General features: G+C 39.7%; 2 protein-coding genes across 2 annotated transcripts; both read left to right on the plus strand.

The window, feature by feature from the left end:
• Nucleotides 1-590: 590 nt before the first annotated feature.
• LOC131799412 (uncharacterized) lies at nt 591-9,085 on the plus strand. Its single transcript, XM_059117137.2, has 7 exons — nt 591-792; nt 2,314-2,463; nt 3,113-3,210; nt 3,750-3,856; nt 4,343-4,660; nt 5,309-6,046; nt 6,597-9,085. The coding sequence occupies exons 1-7, from the start codon at nt 784-786 to the stop codon at nt 7,076-7,078; spliced, it is 1,902 nt and encodes a 633-aa protein (XP_058973120.2). The 5' UTR covers nt 591-783; the 3' UTR covers nt 7,079-9,085.
• Nucleotides 9,086-10,075: 990 nt separating this feature from the next.
• LOC131799417 (uncharacterized) lies at nt 10,076-26,324 on the plus strand. The gene is made up of 17 exons (XM_059117143.2): nt 10,076-10,452; nt 12,785-13,021; nt 13,650-13,735; nt 14,212-14,424; nt 15,109-15,402; nt 16,592-16,720; nt 17,385-17,468; nt 19,583-19,693; nt 19,844-19,897; nt 20,183-20,280; nt 20,549-20,661; nt 20,805-21,143; nt 22,125-22,276; nt 22,700-22,812; nt 23,322-23,446; nt 24,191-24,334; nt 25,259-26,324. The coding sequence occupies exons 1-17, from the start codon at nt 10,371-10,373 to the stop codon at nt 25,534-25,536; spliced, it is 2,652 nt and encodes an 883-aa protein (XP_058973126.2). The 5' UTR covers nt 10,076-10,370; the 3' UTR covers nt 25,537-26,324.
• Nucleotides 26,325-26,457: the final 133 nt, after the last annotated feature.

Below are 26,457 nucleotides of genomic sequence, written 5' to 3' on the forward strand. Positions count from 1 at the left end.
GCCAATATGAAGTCATTTTAACCTCACATTTGCCTGCTACCACAAACTGACAAGCAATGAGATCGACTGTTGTTGTTTTTAATCAGGGCCTGCGAGTTTTTTTCGGGGATACGTTTTTAAGCTGAACAAAAAAATAATAAGCACACTACGTTAACGGTCGGAAGCGGTGCGTCCGTAAATCAATTTATTTTCTCTCCGAAGAGTTTTTTACAATTATTTCAAACTTTCATCCTATCAAATATCTTTTCTCAGACAGTTTCATCACGAAATTATATTTAAGGTGTCACGTTTGACTCCTCGAATCTGCACTCATGTTTTTTTGTCTACTGTTTTATATAAAGGTTCACTTAACAGTTATGAGTCACTAGCATCGTTCAAGTCACCAAATTTTTATCAGAAGAAAAACATTTTGAATATCCATCCGTTTCAGTTCCAAGAATCCACCATAGCCTGAAGCGGAAATTAAATTGGGCCCTCAGCCTATCAATATGTCTCTGATGTTATGTCATTAGATGAGAATGCGGAAAGAAAATTGCGTCATCTAGTTATTCCTGACTCAGTGGTTGAGATATGAGCTGATTTTTTAACGAGCAATCATAGGGAAAGTCCCATTGTAATTGGATCAGCATCATCACGGCTTACCGTATTTCTAAGAAACTCCACCCATGACCATTTGTAGTGTCGGTCATTCCGGGTAAATCTATTCTAGCCTAGATTCTTGTTAGCGCAATAGCTACGGCTTGAAGACCAAAATCATAGGAGAGTTTGAAAGTGGCCTGAATCATGAGTAAGGTAGGTATGCAACTAAAAGCGGGCTCACTTTATGCACAACACATTTCTAAATTTAGGGTTGAGCAAGTAATCTTGATTTCAGTAGCAAATGGACGATTATTGTCGATATAACACAGATTGAATAGATACCGACGCCCATTTGAGATGCTTCAAACGAAACAGTTGCTAATTATCTCAACCATTACTAGCGCTGTACAACAAGTGATAATTCTCATCGACTGATAAGCAACTTGTTGCCTTCGGATTGGAGCATTTATGGTATAGAATTTCTAGACATACCGTTTGTTTACAGTTACGGCGACTTTCACTATCGGTGAAATCTTATCGCTGATCATTTCAATGTCACACCAAGGCGAGATCATAACGAAATCCCATGGAAATACATAGAGGTACTTATATGTGAAACATGCAGCCTTGGTCAGGAGGTTTCTAATTTCTTCAGCATCCATCCAGCGTATAGTTTGTTTGTTTGTTTTTTCTTTAATTTCACTTGTAGAAGGTTAAAGCGAACTTATGTCAACAACTTCGCTATGCAAATCAACCCCGCGTCGTGTAGGGTTATTGTTGAAGAACTTGACTCTTGAGGATTGGTCGTACGTGCTCTTCAGTTGATATGGCCAATTCAGAAATTCTTGTTCGCCTGTTATGTAGAAAACCGAGTGAAAAATGTACGTCCGGTATAGTGTTTTCCATTCTCTTTTGAAGCCGTGGACTGCTTCTTAGAAGTTTGGCGTATCATAAATCCACTAAATCTTGTATATTGCGCATCATCTGATTAATAAATTTATATCCAAGCCTTTATAATGGGCTATAAACTACAGCTGAGATTATTAGAGCTGCTGTCAAATTATTTTTTATTTGATAAGTTGGTTTTATAAACCGCGTCGATAATGTGAATGAGCCACAGTAAAGAGTTTTTTATAGTTGACGTTTCGAGCTTCAGCCCTTCGTCAGGGGCCTTCAGCATTCGCTTCGACGCTACCGCTCGAAACGTCAGTTTTAGAAACTCTTTACGGTGGCCAATTTACTCAATCAATTCAGTTAATAAAACCAAATTATATTGTATATATCTCTCACCGACGCAGCACCACAGTTTCTTTAGAAACTTGCCGCCTTGATTTTTATTTGGTAATAAGGATGAGACTGCGATCTCGATTTTCTGTACAAAGGAAAATGTATTTTTTTTAAGCGACAGTTTACAGCACGCACGTCTGGTGAAACTAACTTTAGCGTCCGTATAAAACTAAAAGGCAAAATTCCTGTAATGGTTTTAACGGTTTAACCCTTTACACTGTAACATCAGTATGTAAATTCTCCTTATTGTTCTCTATCCATGACAAGGAGAATTTGATTCACAATTAAGAGCTTCCTTAGTGGGTGATAATTTCCTTTATTCTCGTGAATGTTTGATTCAGGGGTGATTTTGTAAGGAGCAATTAGACGCTGGGCAATCTAAAGGGGTCATAGGGATAGTTTTCTCTTGCTGAAGGTAAATACGTTTGTTCCACTCATTTAAATCAGGGTCCAGCAGCCCGCTACATGGAAAACATCGCATTGAAAGACGAGGTGGACAAAACCTCGCGTACTGTGGAATCACAAGAGAGACAAATTGAGGCCTTACAGAGTCAGATTGGCGAAGTGGATAATCCAACTCTTTATCGGAAGTCTAAGGTTGGTGCAGCTGTAATTCGCGTGGAAATATGCACGATCATAGATCTTCTTTCATTTGAATGATTGAATTGATTCAATGATTTTCATACCGGAGGACTCTTGACTCCTTTTAAGAGTCTTTTAAATGTGATCAAGTGTTTTGTGGACTTTAAAAGTTAGCCCATAGATAGAAAGACTAAAGCCGGCACAACCTGCTCCAAACCTTATTGTCACCTACACGAACGCATTTCCCTCATCAAAATAATGGTTAGCAATAATGATAAAATAATTCATTTTTTTATTATCTTTGTGCTGATGAAGCCCTAACCGGCGAAACGTTAACTACCAAAGTATATAATATTTGTGCCTTTCGAAGTCTATAATGTTTTTCTCATATACATATATCAACCAAGCCATGGTACCATGCTTCAATTCAAATATATATAGATATGTGACTCTACGGTTCTTCCAATGAATTCTCTGAAACCTGGAAACTTATGGTTTGTTCCTTCAACTTTCCAGTATCATCCACCAGGAAAGGTAATGAGACCAAAACAAAGCAACAAATCACAGTTTAGGAAAATCTACCTCCTTGTAATTTCAAGTGCAGGAGCACGGGATTATATAGTAAATTAAATGAATCTCTTCCCACTTTCCGGTTGTCTTCCAGAATCTAGTAAGGAAGAAATGGAAATCAGCAATTTTCGTGATACTGGTTATAGCTGTGGCTGTGCTAATAACATTCGTGTATGTCTCCCAATCTCAAAGGTAGGATGCTTGTAAAACAAGTAAAGAACACATGGTACAGATACTCTCTACTCCTTCTTCATCATAAATCTCCTAAATATATAGCTGTGACTGGCGGTAACGGCATGTTAGATATTTCTAAAGCCACTTCAATCAAATAGTGTTGAAAATTTGGCATACTTCCGAGCGAATTATGAAAAGGGAACCATAGAAAATAAAAATCGATTTCGATTCACTTCTTAATTCATTACTAGGGGAAAATTTGTTAATAAAAGTTTCCTGAAGTATATATAAACACCTATACTGAGATTAGATGTGCAACCAAGTAGTCCTTGTTGTGACGCGACTGTAAGTCGTCAGAATTAGGAGATTAAAGCTCTTTTAATTACGTGAAAACTCTATTTGCCTCCAGACTGGAGGAGAGAATAGAAACAGGGAAAATAATTTAAATCAAATTTCGCGGTGCGGTCTGGGTGCGGAGGATGGGAATGCCTCCCTGCACGTACTTGGAGTGTCGTGTGCCAAATTTACCGCTTTTGTTGCTGTTGTTCAATTTATAGTAACTCGTCTGGTCTGAGTGAATCACCTCAATCGGCTCAGAGTAAGTCGCTCAATTTACAGATGCCGTTGGCACAAGGAAAAGACGGGAAAGCATCTTTAGACTTCGGTAAGAACGTGAATGGAATAAAAGAAAACTTCGAAAGAGTGAAAACGTATATTCAACAATTAATCCCCGAAGAGGGCATTATTGTTGAATAATCATTTAAGCATATGAAAAAATGTACATGCAATTCAGTTGCGTGTTTAAAACTCCACGAGATTCTAGGAACCCCTTAAACACATGGTAATGAAGAAGACTAAAATTTGGAAATTTTAATTCTTACAAAAAGCATTACCTTACTTTCATCTACTCAAATCCCATAAAATCTCTGTTGTCACGGAGAATGAATCTAATTAAATGAGCCAAAAAGTTAAATTAGCTACTTGACTGGAAAAAGACATTTGCGCTTGTTTTTCTTGCTCATAAAAATTGTTTACTGACTCTTCGAAGGTCCAAATCTATTCTTGGACAAGGAAAAGATAGAAGCTACGAAATGATTCCCACATAATTACCTTATCATTGCACTTACCACAATTCTTATACCTATATTAGGAGTGCGGCTAGACAATCTGCTTCAAGAATGCCAAAATCCTCACTGGAAGCGATCCTTTCCGGATCTTGATTACGCCCTCTTTGGCTATGACGTTTTAAAGGGCTATCCACTGGCAACAGGCCACGATCCCGGCTTCACTCACCCAATATTCATGACAGACTACACTTCTGCAAAGCAGACTTCTGACTGTCGTTACAGCGTCCCGGAAGGCTTGGTTGTTGTACCTGACGTGTCCTGTGAAACATCGTTCTCTTCCAAACTTGTGCGGAACAGACTGGAGATGTCCAAGTCTCTTGAGGCATCTGCTAACATTGAAGGTGGGTTTCAAAAATACTATTTTGTCTCTTGATTTGTCCCTGACAAAGCTCGTTGCGAAATGTTTTCACATTCGTTGCTTATACTCCTCTGATTCCTCTTATAACTTCGTGTTTTTCGCTCATATGATTGTGTGAGTAACTCGTTTCAGAATCAGCAACAACAGGAAAATTTAACAACCGTTAAGTGACTCTCATTTACTCCTCTTGTTCCCAGAGTCTTCGAAAGAATTTTTTGATATACCTAGGTCTGGAAAAAGATGTAGATGTTCGATGAAATCACATGGATATCCAAACTTTTTAACTGTACTTTACCTCGGCACAAGAGGGGATCAATTTTTTTATTAGCGTTTGCCTATTTAACATTAATGAATTCCTCTCCTATTGAAACCATGTAAGATGTTTGAGGCTGGAACTTTATGACAGTCAGAAAATTACCATTATTTGATCTTGTCAAAAGTAAAGGATAACGAGGCAAACGTAAATTCCTCGCCTCCCATGATTTCCTTACCATCATACGAACAGGCAGGCACTCATTCAGTTGATATCCAAATGCTCTGTTTGGGTGGACCGTAAGCGAAAAACAACAAACCTTCACTATTCCGGTGCCAATAGACGACTAAAACTAAACCAATGTTCTTCATACCATAGGAGGTGGATGGGGCTTTAAATTTAGCGCAAGCGCAAGCTACAAAGAATCTGTGGCACAAATGTCGTCAGGAGAGTACCTGTACATCATTTCGCAGGCTCAGTGCCGTTATTATTTCAGCAAAATGGACGAAACGGATCCCCCTCCTTTTCATCCAGGGTTTGTAAGCTGGGCAAAGAGACTATCCAACTCAAACGGTAACAGTGATGCAGTCTTTGAGTTCACCAAATATTACGGAACTCATTACCTGTCAGAGGTTACGTTTGGAGCGCGATTCATGAAGAACCATAAAATGAGTCAAACAAAGTACTCAGAGCTCAGGAGCCAGAAAATTAGTGTAGAAGCACAAGCTAGCTATTCAGGGCTTTTCAGTATTGGAGGGGGATTTTCAATGGACTCAGAGCAAAGATCTGCTGTTCACAACTTTCAGAAGTCTGTGGAGACAAGCACAATCACTGTAGGAGCAGCTCCCCCGAGCAACGGCGATGCTATGACGTGGGCTTCCTCTGTCCAAGAGAATCCAGTTCCAATAAAGTACACTCTAACGCCCATCCATAACCTGTTTACTGAGAGATATTCCAAGCATCTTCCTGACGTCAAGTTGGATGTTGTGCGTGAGATGATCAAGAATGCCTCAAAAAATTATTGCCAAGCTCTAAAAAAAGAGGGACGGGTAGATTCTTGTGACGACGACATTCATTTGGGCATTTCACTGGAAAACATTGGAGTAACGACTTTTGGTAATGTTGCCGAATTTATTTTGATTGTTTGTTTTTGTGTGTCAAACTTTTACATCATCAGAAAGATATAGGAATTTTGATAAAGTTTGAAACCGCAAGATAATTTTGTTATAACGTGGACTTTTTCGCGACATTTTTTACACTTGACTTTGGATAGGGATTGCGGAAATTTCATAAGGGTTTAACAAGATGTCAAAACTCAAGCTCAAAACTCTTCTGAAAATTAATGTCTAAGACTTTCTTTGGAGAAGTTAACATACTTCTTCAAGCTTTTTGGATAGTGCAATAGTTACCTGGAATTTTGTTTTTAAGGGTGCTCTCTCACGAGCCAGATTTATAGTGTGCCGATCAGCTAAAATTTGATTTCTTCCACGCATGCAAGTATATTAATCAATAAAAAAGGTAAAGAAACAAAACAAATTGTGCAAGGATGCCCATCATTACACTTTTTAATAATACTCTTCAGTAGGACATGTGATAACTTTCCGAGGGTTTTAGAACTGTTAACACAACTCTGAGTGAAAAATTTTCATTTTCTGCTTTCTTTTAGGCTATAGATATTTGACAAACGTGGATGAGACAGATTGTAGAGCTATTTGTCTCTTAGATGAGAAGTGCGTGGCAGTCCAGCATTCTGCGTGGAGGGGGTGCAAGCTTCTCGACACGAGAAAGGATCTTACAGCGCTTAAAAAGAATTCCAAACTGGTGGTGTTCCTGTCGAGACTGCAACGATTAAAGGAAAATTTTGTTCTGAAAGATCTCAAAGTCAAAGAAACTCAGCCACGCCGTGGCGAGAAGCAGGTCTCCAATATTTCTGAGTGTATTTCCTTTTGTGGTGAAGATGCATTTTGTCAGGCGTTTGTGATGTGCGACAAGAAAATCGGTAGTTGGTGTGCTAACGCTAAAGGTAACTGCTTGCTGTACTCAAAGCAGAAAATCACGGCTGTTGAAATAAATCATTATTCCGAGATGCATTACGTTTGGAAAAATTACACTTTGGCTGAAGAGCCAATAATAAAGAATCCGGTATAATTCTTTATCAACTCATAAATGTAGTTGGCGCAATAGGCTCTTCCACCGTTTCTTTTGCTGTTTTTTCTTGTTTCTGATCTTTATTCAACTTTTGAAACTGGCTCGATAGCGACACTATGGAACAGAGCTTCCTCAATTTGTAAAGTAAACAATTTCGAGAGTAATACCGAACTTAAGTAAATAAACCCCTTCAGGCGGCTAGCGTGTTTGAAAAAAGAATATTTGGCCGAGAAGCGAAACTTTCAGCGTAAATGTGATATTTTAAGACAATCTCTCAGGCCAGGTACATTATTAGCCGACAAGCAAACCAGAAAGGGGATTTATATGTTTTATAACCCTCGCATTAATTTTCATACTGCGCAAAATCGCTCATAAAAAACAAACAAACAAACAAACAAACAAACAAAAACCATTGTTGATCTTTTTGTGCTTTCTGGAACAGCATTTACGACCAGCGTTTTAATGTCACACATCACTGGAATCTAAAAAACGAGATTATCTTTCCTCCACGTAACAGATGACTAGTAAAATTCTTGAGGTGGCTTTTTCCGCTGAATTTGTTTCTTCAGGACAAATATCGACGCAAACGGGAGTTATTGCGTGATACCTGTCCGGTAACACACCACGAGACATAAAGTAGCCAATGAAATCGCGCAAAAATTAATGGGCGGGTTATAAATAGATACATAAACATATGAAGATATAGCGCAGCGGCCGAAGTCAGGGAATAAGTTGTAAGTTAGCTGTTAGAACATTTTGGTCTCAGAATCCCCCCTTGCCAAGAATGAAAGGTTTACCCACTCTCCCATACGAGGATAAATTAAAGTGTTGTTGATAGTAATAGCTGTATTACATTGTAAACCAGTTACGGTATTTTCATTATATCATTGTATTTTTAAAGAAATGTTATGCAGTTTTGCACTGGAAGTATTACGTTAGTAGTGTAAATGATATCGGGCAGAATACGTAGACATAATTAATTATTCAAAACCGATAAAGCGGCAAATTTGATCGCAAATTCGCTTTGAAGAGCCTTTGATTGAATAATGGACCATAATTGGCCCACTAGGCTTTATAAGGGCCTGTTTACATGGAGGTGTAAGGACCCTCGGTAGGTGAGGTAACCAGCCTAGCCGTGGTCGAAAAAAAAAACGCGTTTACATGCAATCTTACAACCCCGGGCTGCTGGGGTAAGGTTTCTTGAGGTTGTTGTTACGCTTGCAGTTAAGGAGTTTGAGCAGAGTCGTCCTAAGCTCACATCTCGAAAAAGACGGAAGATTAATTCTCGGACACATATGTTTTTATTCATGGAAGCGGCACGCGTTGTGTTACGCGGTGTCTGGTTTCGCGAGGAACCGTTGACCCTATGCGGAATAGTTTTTTGGAAACCAAATATGGTCGATTTACAACGCTAAAATATTCCGAAATGTGAACATTTTACACTCCTTGTGTGTTTCTGGTGATTTCTGCCATGAGACGGCTAGGAAATGTGCAAAGTTTTAAAACACACGTTTCGCTTTTGAGCTTTTTGTCATGAACGCGACCCCGGCTAGGCGGCGGGTTGATCCCAAAGAGTGAATTTGTCACCCCGGCTGACAGGGTTACCCTACCTGGCAGACCGGGCAACCCGCCTAGGCGGGTCACCCCACCTATCATGTAAACGTGATCAAAATAAAATAAGAAATTATATGAACAGGCGGGTTACCTCAACTACCTGGGGTCCCCCACCTCCATGTAAACAGGCCCTAAAACTCTCTATTCTGATTTTAAGAAGTGCTTGCTTCTAAATCAACGCAGGGTTTTTTGAACATTAAAGATGTATCTACAATTTGCACTTAAAAGGAACGATTTTTACTCCATAGAGGCATCATCCTTTTGCACTTGAAAATACTCCAAATTCGGTCACTTTTAGAACGATTTTCTGAAAACCTTATAACCCACGACAAATCATGCACGGCAAACGGCAGATCTATCTTTCCTCTCAGAGAATCCATTTTAATTTTGAAAATTGGCCGACGTGAACCTTAATCCTTTCCAGTCGAGTATTTTAAGCGTTGTTTGCAGTTTCTGGTGTCAATTTCGGCGGGCACATCTTTGAGAAACAGGTTTTTTCGTTGGAAATTTAAACGGATTTAAATTTTGTATGGGCACTCAATGATTTTAGAATTACAAGTGTGAATGCAAGCAGTGTTTATAAGTAGTGTTAGAACTGTGATGTCTGCATAGAAAGCTGTTTCAGGTTTTATCACTCGTTTGTTTTTCAATACGAATTATGCCATAATTCCAAAGCTATTTTTAGAGGGAAGAATGTGTGAGAGAGGAGAGAGTCATACTTTCCTAGAATGTCTTCTTGTCTTCCTAGGTCCCATTCCATTAAATGAACAGATTTTATTGTTTCTGCAGAAACATGACCTTGGGGATCATTCAGGGCACCAGTGATGTTACTCTCAGCACGTATTTTATACGCAAGCTCTCCAAGAACAGTTTTCTCTTTCTTTCATGATGCACTGATCACACCTATTACGATATTTCTGCAAAGAAAAGTTTTGTTTTAATAGCTAAAAACTACTTCTGCGCCATTTAATGTCTTTCGTAGTGTCACGGCAAGAACTGAAAACATAATACGCCAGTGTCTTTTAACCAGAGTTCACAAAAGGAGGGAACTCAACAGTGTATCGAGTACGAATGTCAAACTATTTTAAGATTCTCCGACCAAACAATAAGTAGCAGTAGGAAACAACGGGTCAAAATTGGGTAAACATCGGAATTCTAATGTCATTCACTCACTCGCTCACTCACTCATTTCGACCACGTATGTGGCTTCGCCTCTTAGAGGAGGCAGTAGCCACTCAAAACGGAAAACCGCAATGAGCACTAATCCGAAAAACCGAAGCTTTTTTGGCACAAAAACCGAAATACCGATCTATAAGATAGCCGAAAAACCGCTAAACTGAAAATCACACAGCCCTCCTTCTGCTTATTTATCCTTATATTCTTTGAATTTCTCACATCTGGTCCGTGATCCCGTCAGTGGTCCTATCCGTAATCTAATCCTAATTTTCCCTTACCACGTGTTTGTCTTCTTTGTGAGTGACATGTCACTATGCTCCGAATGACATTAGCATTTCATATCTTGAGAAGCTTGGTCTGATGAGCCTTAGTGTCAGTTTGTTACGAAACCATAACTTATCCTTGTATGCTTCAGGCTGAAGGGTAGAAGTGGAAGAGAACTATTCAAATGTTCGCGATTTGTCGAACCACAAGCATTTGAATCTCGAAGGACGAAGAAGACATGACTTTCCGTGTGGTAACTACAATTTGCTTCATTCTCGGACTTTCCGTCACCCGAGTGGTTTATGGCGAGAAATGCGGAGGTATTAGATCATATTTACTTGCTAGTTTTATTGCATCTCTTGAGTTTTTACGAAATGTGACCATATTATTGGGCAATCTCTGGGTTTTTTACGAAAGCATGTCTGGACAGGTAGCAAAACTAACGAGAGCGATCTGAGTTTTAATTCAATTCAACATGTCTGGTTAAAGTGTGCTTCCCCATTCATGACACATTGCTCTGTATTTTAACATCACAAGGGAGAAGATATATCATGCAGGATTTTTTCGATTATACAAACAAAATAAGGTTTTCATTTACCATTGAAAAATCGTGCTCAGTTTGAGGATGGATCAAACGCTCGACCGAAATCGAAACTTGAGCATCAGAGAGAAACTAATTGCTGTGAATGATATACCTTCCTTTAAGATAATTCTCATTTTCCAAATGAAACATAGCCTTAAGCTTAATTTTCTTTTCGAGAGCGATGAAGTGGGAAATGGGGCCGGCGAGCTCGCGAAGAAGGCTATCGGTGGTTAGGTACCTAACCTTTTAATTGAAAATTCTCTGTTTATGCATGAGACCGTAATTACTAGCTCGAGCGTGTGCTTAAATTAAAATTTAAGTCAACAGGATCGCTAAATACCCTCTTTAATTCATCCGCCATAGTATTTCTGTTATTCGCCGCTCTCTTGGGTCCTTAAACACCTCCCCCTACCTTCAGTAAGAAGGATGGCTTCATTTTTAGTCTTGGATACGCGAGCGTAGAAACGACTATACACCTTCGACACGAAGCGCCATCTTAGATTGCGTGACGCACCAAATCAAGGCTGGACGGGCATTAGGTATTGGGTTGCGTTGTTAATTTCTGTAGTAACGACAAACGAAATAAAAGTGGTGAGAATTTATCTTTCTTCAACTTTCCTTCGAATGATTTATTGAGATCGAAATGGATTGCCCCGAAAAGGCGAGATGAAGAGCCAGATTTCGAGGTAAGAGAGGAGTCGTGACCAGTGAGTTGTTGGATGCACGTGTTATTAGCAATCGACCTTCCCGTTCGATTGAAGAGTAAGCCAGCAGTTTTTATCTATGAAATATTTATTCATTCCATATCCATAACACTGGATTAAGGTAATGAATCTATTATTATTTTAACAGTAATAATGAGATTCTCCCTCGTTTATTCGCGTTATAATTTGCGGTTTTAAAAGAATTTGCCAGATAAAGAAAGGCTCTACTCTAGTGAGCTCGGCTCACTTCAAACCAGAAGATATGTATATGACTATGACTGGGCTTTACACGTCTAAAACATCGCAGTTTGCATGGACCAAGAAGGGTAAAGAGCGCCGACAAAACAAATTGTAGGAATTAAAAAAATTTTGCGGACCAGCAAGCAGAAGAGAAGCGACGTCAATTCTTTGTCAATTCAATCCGGTTCAATAGTCGTAAAAAACTGCTGGCTGTTGCGTGCAAAAAATTCGATCCAAACCGCAAACCGCGTACACAAAATTCGATCCAAACCGAAAACCGCTTGCAAAACCGTGAAAACCGGTAAATATTCACATCCCAGTTATCAAAACCCAAATCGATCCGATACAGTTGTGACAAGCGGAGCATGCAGAGGTTTCGCAGCTATTCGAGATCAGTGGAGGCGCATAATTGCCGCTCATATCGAAGATAAACCGAAACCCAAATAGGAAAAACAGAAAACCATATCGGATTCAAACCCGAAAACATATCTGTATTTTTTTACGAAAACCGAAAACCAACCGCTGCAAAACGGAAAATCCGCAAACCGAAATAAACACCGAAACAAAAAGAGTGTTTCAAGTTATTTAGCACAAGAACCGAAAAACCAGTCTCATAAATAACCACGAGATATGCAAATTAAAATAATCTGTCAATTTATTTCGGTTAGGAAAGGAAGCTGCGGCGTCTCTGTTGGACTCTCTCGTCTGTGTAAAGGCTTCTTAGTGTTTCATCGTTTCTTTTTCCAACCTTTTTACCGTGTGGGAAAATAGGCCGCTGGAAGAGCTAGAGTGACGCGAATGACATTAAGAGGATGAGGGTACAGCTGCCGTTTTTTGTTTGTCACGCAACATCTCTTTACTCACAAATTCTGTCAGTGCAGATTAGACGAGCATTAACAAGCGCTCGTGGCTTCTTATATTGCCCAAAGTGTTTTCCCGTTTCAACGGAATAAAAACGTAGAGGAGTATTAAGTGAAGAAGAAAATTTTATGGTTAAATGTAGGAGGTTAACACGGTGCAAAGAAGGACGAAAAGTTGGGCTTCACTTTAGACATACAAATTTTTATCAACTGCAAGTCAAAAGTAACATTCAGTCAAAATTGTTTGTTTAATCTTTGTGTGCAGATGTTTTTGACGATTTACCCGCATCTTGCTGTCCCGCAAAGTACGTGGATGTCTGTTGTCCGTTTGCAAAACCGTGTAACGCCTTAGCAGCGACACCTACTCCTAGTATGATGACATCAAGTCCAACGCAGAGAAGCGGGGGAAAACCGTTTTGTATGAAACCTCAAAATTCGTCAGCCTGCGAGGCAGGATTTTTCTTCAACAAAAGTTTGAAGAGACTCGAACCCTGTCCTGATGGTAAGTTTGTAGTTTCCTGATGACATTTGATCATTTTGCCATCCCGGAAGTGTGAAGTCGCAACAACTTACGGTTGTTTGTTATAATGAAATATAGTCAGCAGCTTCATAGCAATGTCCAAACGCGGGAAATTCATTAAAATAGTGTTTTTTTTTGTGGAGAAGATCTATTTACTATCAATATCCTAAGTGCGGTCATGGAATGGTTGGTACAGTGGGAAGGGGGAGGGTGGCCGCAATAAAGGAGTCGACTAAACACAGTTTTACCACGATTGAAGTTTCAGACCGATGTAGAAAAACAAAGGTAGGGGTTATTCACGACTAATTTCGCACGTTAAGGATTTGAGCGAGACTACGGACAAGCCTGTGAATTTACCGCTTTGCAAGTCATGCCTTTTCTCGGTCTCAGACTTCGTCGCTCCCCACCCCCACCCCTCCTCCTCTTGGGTTGATGAATTAGATATAGAAGAGGCAGCGCAATGATGAAAACCAAATTGTTCTCATGATCTCATAAAAGGGATGAATTCAACTCTCAGAAAAAACACAATTAAGGCGAAAAGTCATCTGTCGGCTTGAAGTAAGAATCTACCGTAAAGTTGATGAAATATTGACTTTATGAATGTTTTCAGGCTTCTATTGTCCCCAGGACCAACTCTGTATCATACCATGTCCAAAGGGAGCATACTGTGTCAGGGATAAAATAGTTAACGCCACGGTAAGTTTTACATGATCTTATTCAACACAGAGTGGGAGAAGCGGTGGACTAAAAGTTAGTGTGTTGGACTCTGGGTCGAGAAGTTTGAAACTGGCTGGGTCTTTGGGACAAAACAGTTTAATTTTATGGTGTCCTTACAACCCAGAGATGTGAATGGGTACCGCGGCGAATTGTCTTGAGCTAAAATCAGTTTCCAGATAAAGGCCAAAACAATTTCGACTTCTTCTCACTCGTGGGTGGTGGCTGGATTTAACTGGAAGGGGGGGGGAGGGGGTTGCCAAAGTGATATTTCATAAAGTATTCATGCAAAAACTACAATGCTAATGAGGTTTGAGTCTGATAACACACTTTTGCTAACGTTTATGAAACCAGTGTCACTTGAGGTTTTTTTAATTGTAGATTTACGCTACTAAATGCTCTGTTCTGAGCCCGTAGTGTGTTCGGTTCATGATGGAAAAAGTCATCTTATTTTCTAGAAAAAATCACCCCAACTGTGCCGCGAGAGTGGAAAATGCTGCAGTCCTTCTCAGTCCATCCCTATCTTTGATTCTTCAAAGTATATTTGCCCTGGAGCCCAGCTTCCAGTTCCCTGTCCTCCAGGCAACTATTGCCCAAACGTCACCATTCAAAAGACGTGTCCAAGTGGATATTTCTGTCGGAATGGAAGCGTGGAACCTCAAGACTGTCCGGTAAGGGTAACTAATCTTGTTACATGTAGTCGGTAAAAATCACAGTATTATTAGATAGTGTACATCCGTAGGTATCTCCTAAGTGGTAACAGCCGTTAAAGACAAATGCGAGATGAACGGGATTTTTAAAGGCTATTTGTCCATGTGAAATCCAAGTCCAAAACTATGGACATTGTATATGCTTATGGATATACTACAATCTCAGAATTAGTTCGGCTAATTGTTACTCCGTACTTCTATGAATATCGATAGCAAATGCTAAGACTGCAAGGCAAACTGGGTAATGCTCTTAAGATGCATCCTTTTCATGAATGCTATGCATTACATGGATTTAGTTCGTTAACGAGGAAGGAATCGTCGCAACTAGATTTAAGGAGGAACAAATTTGTGCCTTCTGTGGCTTTACTATTTCACGGCGCCAAACACCTTTCTAAGTGAAGCTGTCTTTGGTAAGATTGGTTCGGGGCGGTGAGTGTCAAATTTTGCTGTCCACGTCGAAGCTGCAATACTTATCCCAGTTGTTTTTGCATCTGCGTGAAGCAAAAATTACCTTAGGGAATATCAATTCATCTTATATCGTTCATTTGCATTTTATGGCAGAAACATGTGGAAGATGCCATCCCTGTTGTTGCATGCACAACTCCTTGTTGAGCGCAGTCTTATTTTCAATTGGTCTATTTTCAGATTCTCTCCATATGCAAGAAAGGGTCTTCAGCTCCTGTCAGCGCTCCTGGTGGTGTTTTACTCATCTTTGCAATATTGCTGGTGATGCTGTTGCTTTTGCTTTGTTTCAACCACGAAGAAAAACTTATAGAATGGTGTGAACGTTATGTAACAAAGAGACTCTTCGCAAAGCGACGGTTAAGAATGGAAGAGGATATCCGGAGGAACACTTTGGATAAATACCGAGAGGAGGCGGAGCCAAAGACACAAACCATCACCATTCGTTTTCAAAACCTTAGCCTCTCTCTTAAAAAGGTAACTACCTGGTTGTGAGATGGGGGGGGGGGGGGGGGGGGAAGGAAGGAGGTCTTTTGTTATCAATCTCCAAGTAACGGTCAATCTCATGAACGAATGTTCGCCAAAGGTTATTTTTCTAACTTCCGAGTCCGGAACGCTATTAAGTCAAGTACTATCGGCAGCAAAAATGCTACTGTGGCTAGTGCTACTGCTACTGCTACTGCTACTGCTATTATAATAGATATGATAATAATAATGATAGTATTGATAATGAAAATAATAATAATATAAAAATGATATCATCATCATCTTGTTATTCGTATTACAGTCGAACCTCGATTATCCGGACATCGATTAACCGGACTTTTCGATTATCCGGACTTTTTCTCTGATCCCGTTTTTTTCATGAATATTAATGACCTTAGATGTTAAAAACTTTAGGAGGTAAAAAAATTCAGAAATTATGTTAAAAGTCAGGAAAATTGCGTTTAAAACAGCGCATTACACGCTCCGCTTTCGAAAGATCGAGCGCTCGGAGACAAAAAGAGACAAGAAGTATTCTAATGCGTTCAGCTGAATTTTGATTTGTTCAGTATTGTTTTGTTGCTAAGCTGAGCGTGGGTTATGTAAACACACGAGACAATCATAACTCAAAACGACAACATGTCTACGAAGCGAAAGCGATCTATTGAAGCAAACTTTTAGAATTAAAAATGTGTTATCTTTATTTCTTTTGTTTACATTGTCTCATTAATATTCATATTTTCGATTATCCGGACTCTCGATTATCCGGACTCTCGATTATCCGGACTATTTACCCTAGTCCCACCGAGTCCGGATAATCGAGGTTCGACGGTACTCATTAATTTATTTTGTTTAGTTTTGGCGCCAAAGTACTGCAGGGGAACTTGTTAACACTTAAAAAAAATTCGGCGCAAAAGTGCGCCACGAAAAATAAAAACCATGCAATTTATGGGATATATTTCGAAGGACTCTACGTTAAAGTAAGATTTTCTGCATGCGTTGGAGAGTAAAGGAAGAATTTATGCTTGGAACATATTTCAATTGGAGCGTAATCTTTAGTAAAAGGAGAATACTAAAGAATGAGTCAGAGCTTACTCCTAAAAATATTTGACACCACAAACATTGTAGGTAATAGGATTTTTATGTACTTATGCGTTGTGTGTTGTTTTCTTCATTTTAACAGACAAAAGTAGCCATTCTTCAAGGCGTGTCCGGACAACTCTTACCTGGGGAAGTAACTGCAGTAATGGGTCCCTCAGGATCCGGCAAAACAACGTTCCTCAATACCCTTAGTGGAAAAGCCTATTATGGGGTTGGTCTTCCATGTGAAATAAGTGTAACAAAAATACTCTCATTGGAGCTTAAAATTCGAGTGAATTGTGCCAATTATTGACTTCAGCACTCTTGAGCTTAAGGGTGTGATCAGTCTCTGGATGCTGTAGAAATTGACGCATTCTTAGGTACTATCAGGGCTTTACTTTCCCTTGGTGTCCGGAACTGAAGATGGTCTGATAGTATTAAAGTTATTGGAATCATCCTTAAAAATGGCCATTAGGAGTATAAGGGAGGGCTGGATGGTTAGTTCTTTGCAGGAGCCTTTAGCTGATAGAATCAGATCGAGGAAAACTAAACATTTCCTTCATTTAAAGGGAAAGCATGTCATTGCTAGCCTGCGGAAAATACTATTTTAGGCTTTTTTGTTGTTATTATTTTGCAGTTGAGACTAATATTTACAATACCACAACTAGAAAATTTACTGTTGCGACAATGCAATCACTAGTTATGGCATGCGTGTTTAAATTGCGGTGTAAACCTATTGTGACTTCAGGAGCGTTAAAGTAATCGACTTGATGAACAGAACTAAGATTGAAGAGAGATCTGGGAAAACGATACAACATACTCTTAGAAAGCATTGGGGTTCACTTAGTTAAACAAATTCAAGGCTGCTTACTGCAGTTTTTTATTTCTGTTTTCAGAAACGCGCGGGTACTCTCTTCATCAACGACAACTTTGTACAGGACTTAGGTGTTTTCAGAAACATCACGGGATTTGTTCCGCAGGTTAGTTTTGCGTCAGAAACAAGGAAGCAACTGCTTAGTTTTTTTCTATCGGTGTGCTATCGTTCAAGAGGGCCACCACCGTACCCAACAAATTGATCGACAGTCAGCGCTACAAACGGCACAGAAGGAAAAATACCGATCGCATTCCCTTCACTCGTACATTTCACCGTTACAACCACGCAATTAGATCTTTTTCCTCAAAAACTTTAAATTACTTCAAAACGATTCAGAGACTAGCACTATCTTCTTGCAACCTCTAACAATTTCATTCAAACACGACAAAAACATTTTGGTCAGAAGTTCATTTCAAACCAATGACCAACATAGAACTTTTAAATACAGTAGCTCACGATGCAAAACCTGTCCTTTCATTCATAACGTAGAGAAAATGTCGCGACCCAAGAGATCTATTAAGATCACTGATCACTTCACGTGCACCTCCGCCAATGTCAACTATTGTATAACTTACATTCACTACAAGTAGTTATACGTGGGTGAAACAGGAAGGCGATTAGGTGACCGATTCCAAGAACACCTTCGCGACGTAGATAGAAATGACAAGGACGCAACAAAACCAGTCGAAGCTAATCTCCCCTGATCATTGTTAGCAAATTGACAGTTTGTGGCCTTTCCTTACATCTAGGCAGAACAAAAATTTATTTCTCAAATCAGCACTCCTAATTTCCACTGAATCAACGAGCGCTTTTCATTCAGTTATTTTATTCTTATTTCTCGTCATCACGTTCCCACCAATAGCTTAGCTCCATTTTCTTCCTATAAACACACGCATCCACAATTCCTCCATTCGCTCCGATGAAGGGCTAACGCTCGTAACGTCAGCTTTGAAACTTTTTACCGGGCCAATTTACGTTATAAATTCAGTTGGTAATACCAAAATTACCCTTTTACACTTTCCCACCGACGAAGAAGCACGTAAGAAACCTTCCCTATTTATTCATGTAGATCTCAGATTTTGAATTATGTTTCCGTTAGCGTTCGCTTACACTTGGTTACAATAAATTGAATTTCGTTCGATTACTCTCTGACTTTCCTTGAACGAATTATTTTATGTTTTAATCCCCAAAGAGCAAAGTTGTTTCTTTGAAGGAATACTTAAAGCTGCTTCCTTTAATAAAATTGGTATCAGATTGGCCCTATAGTTTTGCAGACATGTTAACGATGACGAACATTTTGACTGTTCTGATAACTTTGCGATTGTAGCTCAATGCTATGATGGTACCTGAAAAAAAAAGAGTCCTACCCTTCATACAGATTTCTAGGTTCAAAAATTTGTAATTTTGGAAAAAAAACGCGTAAGGATTGGCCATAGTTGATTAGAACAATTGTTGCTTACTAATGAATCATTGCACTCTCTCCTTAAGTTCGCACATAACACGTGGGTGGTACGTGGACAAGAAAACATCAACAACTGTACAGTTTTAATTGCTAAAGTTGAACTTATAAACTCAAAACAGTTCATTGCGTTATGTTTTAAACTCACTAATGTGAGTGATAAAGAACCTTTTAATAGCTCGGTTAAGGTAGCATTCAACTTTTTCAAATAAACAATTCTGAAAGGTTAAGTTCGCGCGTGCTATGCCGAAAAACAAGCTTGACTTAACATAAGTTCACACATGAGGCAAGGATTGAGCGCTCGCACATTAACACGTGGTTTTCACTCTAATCGTAGTAAGCATATATACGCTTAAAACAGAATTATGTCATGGAGCGAAGTCACTTCTGTATGGAGCGAGGTAACTTTTATTGTGGAGAGATCAACTTTGGTTGGAGTAAAGTGACTTGAAGTGATCTAGCCATGGAGAGAAGTGATCAGATACCGTTAACGAGTTAGCATTTGTGAGAATTTTCAAGTCTTAGCCACAGAAAGAAGCCAAACGTAATATATAATTTAGTCCAGAGATGGGTTAAGTTGTATATAATAAAATGCTTGGGACAATTCGAGTTATTGCTGCAGTGTTTGAAATTAGATTGAAAAAGAATATGATTCAAAGCAAGGATATAAAGGAAACTTCTGTGTCAGGCAGCGTAAGGAATTAATCCTGTGCTCATCCACAATATATGCCTCTATTAAACTTGTACTCTTTTTCCTTCAGGAAGATATCATGCACAGATCACTGACAGTAAAGGAGGTTTTGATTTATCAAGCAAATCTCAGGTTGCCATCCTCGATTTCCCAAGAAGAAAAGAAAAGAAAAGTCAACGAGGTATGTCGCCGATTAAACTCTTGTATATTACTGAAACTGAATAATGCTAATAAGAGAACTGTATAGGTAAGCTCGTTCTACATAACTCACTTTACCGTTAAATCAAATAATAAAATTGAAACAGTAAAATCGACCCTTTTGATTTGGCAGGTCCTGGATCTTCTTGATTTGGCGCGCGTCAAGAATACAAAGATTGGAGACGAGGTATGGGCTTTCTAAAGAGAAAAACGCTTGCCAGTGTGAGGACCAACTCTTGATTATTCAGTATATTATCATGACACCATTACAACGAATTACTGTGCCCGCAACTCGCCGTTGAAAACAGCATCTCGCCTTTACAGCTTCGAATTTGTATGGCTTCTATCTATTGCCGGTTCGAGTTTTACGTGTAGATGTGTCATTTTCGTTGGATTAATTTAGTCTAGTTTGTTTATTTGCTTGTCTAATTGTTCTGTTTTATTTATTTATTTATTTTTACTGTCTTACTAGGAATCAAGAGGCATTTCTGGAGGGCAAAGGAAACGCGTCAACATAGGAATGGAATTGGTGACTGACCCGACGTTGCTTTTTCTTGATGAGCCGACGAGGTAGGACATTTCTTTAGCGAGTTCTTGCATTTGATACTGATATTCCTTTTAGGTTTCTCTTAAGGTGATGAAACAGTTGATGGTATTTCGAATCCTCAGCCGCTGAAGGCACATCAAGGCAAAATATCATGAGTCGTTACCATAGGTCTCCAGTGTCCCTTTTTTTACCACCGTAGTCGTCTGATTATGCATTCTAAGGCTTTGATATTAAGGTGCTTCCATTTTGGATTCATTGAACTCTGCACTTCCTTTGTTGTTTCTTTTGCAGTGGTCTGGACAGTACTTCAAGTTTGATGGTTGTGGATGCGTTGAAGGCCGTAGCTGAAGAAAAGAAACTGACAATTGTTTGCGTCATTCATCAGCCAAGATACGAAATATTCAGTAAGTCTGAATTGCAAATTGAAACAAGTTTAATTTTTCTCCTCTAACCTGTTTGCCGCCTCAAAACGTAGACAGAAATACCTAAAATTTATAATTCAACCCCTTTTTCTGGTTGTCGTGTTCCAGTTTTCGTTTTTTTGTAGGTAAATTCCACAAAGTTCTCTTTCTTGCGCCCGGTGGACTAACCGTCTTCCTAGGAAGTGTACGAGAGGCAGAAAACTACTTTGATAGGCTTGGATTTCAAATACCTGAGAAAGTGAACCCAGCAGATTTTTACATGGATGTCATCGGCGGATTGTGTAAGGGCTCTGAGGAATCAACTGGTACTTTATCCGAGCGTTGGGAGGAGTTTACTGCTGAAAATAACACGGGCGCTGAAAACACCGACTCTGCTGATGGGAGTCGGGCAGTTCCAGATGACGGGATAGAGCAATTTCCTTTTACATCTTTTCTGGGAATGTTTAGGAGAAACCCAAATAAAGGTACTCAGCGATTTCCAAAGGTATTACAAGTCTGTTCCCCGCGATCAATGATAATTAATTGTCGCCTAAATCAATCGATATTAACCCTTTAACTTCCAGAGGTGATTAACATAAAACTTCTCCCATCCATACATTCTTCAGCAAACAGGTAATGAGAATATTCAAACTTATCAGGTAGAAGCTGCTATCTAGATCTAGCACCGAGTTCTCGTAACTAATTTACAAGGAAATGTGTAGCAGCTACAGGGGAGAATTAACAATCAGATCTTGGGAGTTAAAGGTTTAATCGATGTTTTTCAGTCAGTTTGTGTGCATGTATCTGCCGATTGATTAGGAATCGTCCGTGGCAATTAGAAATCTCTCATTCAAAGCTATTTATACTGTCAGCGATTCTTCGCATTCGCAACGATATCTCGCGATCTATGCTTCTACTTCTTAGCGGAGAATTTACTTCAGAGTTGAGTTGACTTCAGTTGTTGATTGCTGGTATTAAGGAAGGATCCAAACAGAAAGGAACGAATACATGAAGTGACTACTAAGTTACCATGGGAAATAGAAATCGCTTACAGTCGACATGTTGAAACGGGTTCCAATTCCGTTGAAGCCTAACTTTTTTCAGGCTTCTTTAGGGCAATCTCTTTAATTGCAGCACAACTGCGAGGATCATTTCTTTACTTCTGACTCGACATGTTGAAAGTTGATGAAGCCCTACATCGATACGATCTGTTAATTAATATCATGGTGGATTAGTCTGACTGGGCGCGCAGCTGCAACTTTGGGAACTCGTCTTACAGTCTGTGCCTGAAAAGGAAATAGCCTGATGATGGTCGTCAGCAGTTCGTTGAACGTTGCGGACCATTCAAATTCCAATGTCTCACGTTTTTGTAATGTTCAACTTCATATTCTATTTGACTTCCCTCTCTTCAACGAGACTTACTTGCTTTAGTAGAAGGTGATCGCCCTTTCAATTTTCATTTTCAGATCAAGACAGGCAGATGCCCAACTTCTTGATTCAGTTCATCACGTTTCTTCGTCGTGAGATTCGACTGCAGTTTCGTCTGTCACGATCACTTCTTCTGGATCAGTTCTTGGTGTTACTTGCAGGGGGTACCCTTGGGGCCCTCAGGAAGGAGGTTAGTTGGCATTTATGTAGACAGTATTTAACATTTTGCAAATAAGGATCACTACTGCTGGTGTGATACATAGCGCGCAAAATGGTTTTGACTAAGAGCGCCGTTTTTAAAATTTTTCATATATCTTAGTCTCAGAGAGATTTGTTGCTAAAGATTAAAGTGCAACGCAAATTAACATTTCTTGGAAAGAAGCAAGGGTCCCAAAAGTCAAGATATTTTAAATAACTGTGATAGCCAAGTTGTCGTCAGTAACTGAATATTATCACAGCACCGATGCTTAGCTTCTCGCACTAGGCGAGATTTGTAAAACTTCCCGCGCTAAACATTGAATCCCAGAGTACCTTTTCTACATTCTTTGTATTCTTCCTATCTTAGGTGATGACTCGTCCCAGTTGAAAATACCTTTTTTATTTCTATCACCAGGCTCCCCTTGACGAATTCTTCACTCTCGTCACTCTCAGCTCCTTAGCAATTGGTCTGACCGCCATGTTATCTGCTTTGAGATGTTTTGGTAGCACTAGGACTACTTTCTGGCGGTAAGGGGTAGAGAATTGTGTTTCTTGATCTGTGTGAATAACGATTCGAAAAAGACGATCGACGATGACAGTAGAGACGAAAATGCAGAGGACGACGGCGACAATGAAAATGACGAGAAAAACGGACATTTAAACGACACGTTTTTGGCGATAACGGCTAGGGCGACGACGAAACGATTCGGAAGACGACAACGACGGTGAGATGGCATCGAAGACGAAGTGCAGCGACGAAGACATAAACGACAACGAAGACAAGTAAGAAGACGGTGGATATGGATCCTTTCTTTTTCGATATGTGAACAACAAAGAGAAAATTTTTTTAACTTTTTGGGAAAAAAAATTGGACTTCCACGTTCCAGAGACATGATTAGGAGAAGAATCTGACTGGAACGTATCGATTTTCTTGGAAATTTTTGGAAATCGCATCTTTCATTAAGCTGTTGGAATGTGAGTGGTTTACTAATTACTTTTATTCCTATTTGATCTTCATCATTAACTTTACATTGCAGTGAAGCCGCAGCTGGTGTCAACAGGATAAGTTACTTTGTGGCTGTCAATGTCGCTCAGATTCCCATAATCATCATCACTCCTGTTGTTTATTTGAGCCTGCTGTATCCACTGATTGCACCGAGAGGTAGAAATCGATGTCGTTTTATCTCATAGGCCTGGGTTTTCATAACTATTAGAATAGCGCGGGCCTCTGTTTTTCTCTTTCTTGTCAACCTGATAATTTTTGAAGATTCTCTTTGTACTTTCTTTCAACTTTTTCCCCTTGCGGCGTCTACAAACGTCCGCAGTCGACCAAAGTAGTAGTGTCCGTTAGTGCGATATTTGACGTAAGGCCAGAAAGTCAGAGAATGTTAGGGTTGAGGCCGGGCACTCGCACAGCATGAGATAATAGGGACCTTAAGCAGTCAGAACAGCAACGCCAAGGAAGACTTCGATTAAAAAATGAATTTCTGCCCTAAATTAGAATTTAAAAAATGGCTGCATTTGTTTACCGTCTCATACGACGCCACACCTCAACTTCAGCATAACGTATAAAAGAAGCGTTGAGTTCCGAATGGGAATTAAAATAATTTGCCGTCGCGGTTTCGTTTCGCAGACGACGCAGATTGTGGAGATTTCACGATGTTGTTTTGCATAGGACGGCTAAGAAATGTAGAAAGTTTTTAAAATGCACGTGCTGAGCTATTGTTCTGCAAATTAGTTCTTTTGTTTTTCCATGTCCTTGTTGTCGTCGCCGTCGTGGTTTGCTTAAGGTCCCTAATAAACAGTTCATTACCTCTTGCGCACAGTTATACCTCCCTCCACCCCTCTTTACCTTTCAAACTTAGATCTACGTGTCTGTTCTAATTTTTTTAAAATTGTTTTTTAGCTTACTTCCGATTTCATTATGCCGCCACTCTTGGAGTTCAGTTCGCCTGCACCGGAGCGGGATACTGCATATCCGCTATCTTCAGCCCCAAAAACTCACAGATGGCATCTGTTACTTTTGCACTCATTTCCTCTCTTGTGGCAGGTAAACAAAGGAAAGGTTATCATGACAAACAGTAATACGAGGGGGAGATAGAAGAGGGATAGACAATAGAGAATGGAACTTAAGAAAATTTGTATTGATGTGTCACGTTAATCAATTTGACTTCGCTGCTTTGAGGTATTGTATCGGTTTGCTACCTTTGGGTTACTGGACATTACTTATCGCCTGGGGAAGAGGGTGGAGAATTTTGGGGAGATCGTATGTTTAAGGGGGAGGCGGAGGGCAGAGGGAAGAATCAGTCGTCGCCAATAAGGTGGGGGGGGGGGGGAAATTAAGAAAATTGAGCTCAAATGAGGGGGGGGGGGGTCATAAGAATACAACGGAGCCTTAAAGGATCAAATAAATTTCATCGTGGCAAAACCATAATCCTCCCCCCCCTTCCCCCCCCTCCCCGCGGTGAATAAGCACCGGCCTTACTGAAACAGAGGAAACTTCTCGTCAACTCTGTCTCGAATATGACGAAATTATGAGGAAAGTCCTAATTGCTGATAATTACTTGCGCTAAAAGTTCAAATCTAGGACATTATATTGTTTCGGATTCGGTGTCTGGGCAAACAAAGTTTAGAGCGATACCGAAGGCAACCCATCGTAAACCAAGCCAAACACAACCGAGCTTTTAAAAATTTACCAGAATGTCTGTTGCGTACGCTTTTGGCATAGGCAAAAACTCTTTCAAATCTTAACAATTTGTCCACGTTATCGACTTGCGATTATGCATGAGTTGGCACTCCTACAATGTAATATTTGCCAGGCGCGATCGTGGAACAATTTATTTAAATGTCGTTACTAATTATTTTGCAATACCAATTTCATGCTGCTGAGTGTTTCTTGCCCTCACCCTGCTCTGCTGCCGGTTTTCTTCGTAAATTGACATAATTCTATTTCTATCTCGCACTGAATATGCAGGCAGTTCTCCTACACTGTGTAAAATGGCAGAAAGCGCGCTGGGTCCAGTGATCTACAGCCTGTCTTACTGCCGCTGGTACCTGGAGGCGCTGTTTGAAAAGGAAGCTATTCGTTACCCAGAAGTCATGGCGGGCTATGTGCATAGGCTATCGACAAGGAATGGTTATACACTGGATAACTACAGCTCTTGTGTAGCAGTCTTATTTGCCATGGGATTTGCTTACCGATTGCTGGCTTTGTTGTTTATGTTGTTTACAAATAGGGGGAAGCAACATTAGTTGCATCTTGTTGTTCGAGAAATCTGGAGGAAAGCGTGTTACTGTTAAACTTAAGCGTGGCTTTAAATTAGATAATTAGATTTAATTTTTTTGCGTATGTCCTGTGATATTGAACGCAAGAAAAGGAATTAGACGAAGGAGCCAGCTTGTGCAAACATTATTTTGTTGTCAGTTGAGAGTATTCATTTCTGTTTTGTTGATGTTTTTTTTCGTTAACGTGCTCGAAGGTGCCATATTTGTTTAAATTGTTAGGTGTCCTGCCAAGTGTCTGTTGTGATGTACACACAAGGCTTAAAATGACTATGCTAAGAGATTTAGAGGTCACCTCTGTTAGCTCGAAAGTCAGAATCACTACTGTCTAATTTTAATCACAAGAACGCCTAAACCTGTGAAAATTTAGGCACAATGAAAAATGCCAAGTTTCATAGAAGCGTATAGGAACTTTATACTATTAAACGTTCCTCAGTAGCTGATTTATAAAAGCATACTCTCCAACTCAAAGTAATGGTCTCAGTTAACCTATGTTGTGTTGGCACATAATTTTAGATTGGTGTAAGGAGCTTTTTTAAGCATCTGATTTTAACTTTTCATGTTATGTTTGTTGTTCTCCGTGCAGTAGGTTTGAGTTGAGTAAACTGCAAGTTGTCTAGGTGTAATAAGTATAGTGATTATAAAACCGATAGCTAACGACTTCAAGAGTCTATAGATACTTTGTGCACCGCACACTAACGGAAGAACCTTTAATAATCATTGAATGAGTCCGTGTTAAATAAAATTGTGTTGTTGATCGTCTTCGTTACGTGATGCAGTAGGGTCTTTCTGGGGAAAGGGGGCTAACATAGTCGTAAAGATCCCCTCGCTCAGTTAAGCCTTCGAAGTATTTCTTCTCGTTTGTAAATAAGACTCTTGCAATTCTTTACG

The sequence above is a fragment of the Pocillopora verrucosa genome, chromosome 3, assembly GCF_036669915.1.
Source record: "Pocillopora verrucosa isolate sample1 chromosome 3, ASM3666991v2, whole genome shotgun sequence".
NCBI lineage: Eukaryota > Metazoa > Cnidaria > Anthozoa > Scleractinia > Pocilloporidae > Pocillopora > Pocillopora verrucosa.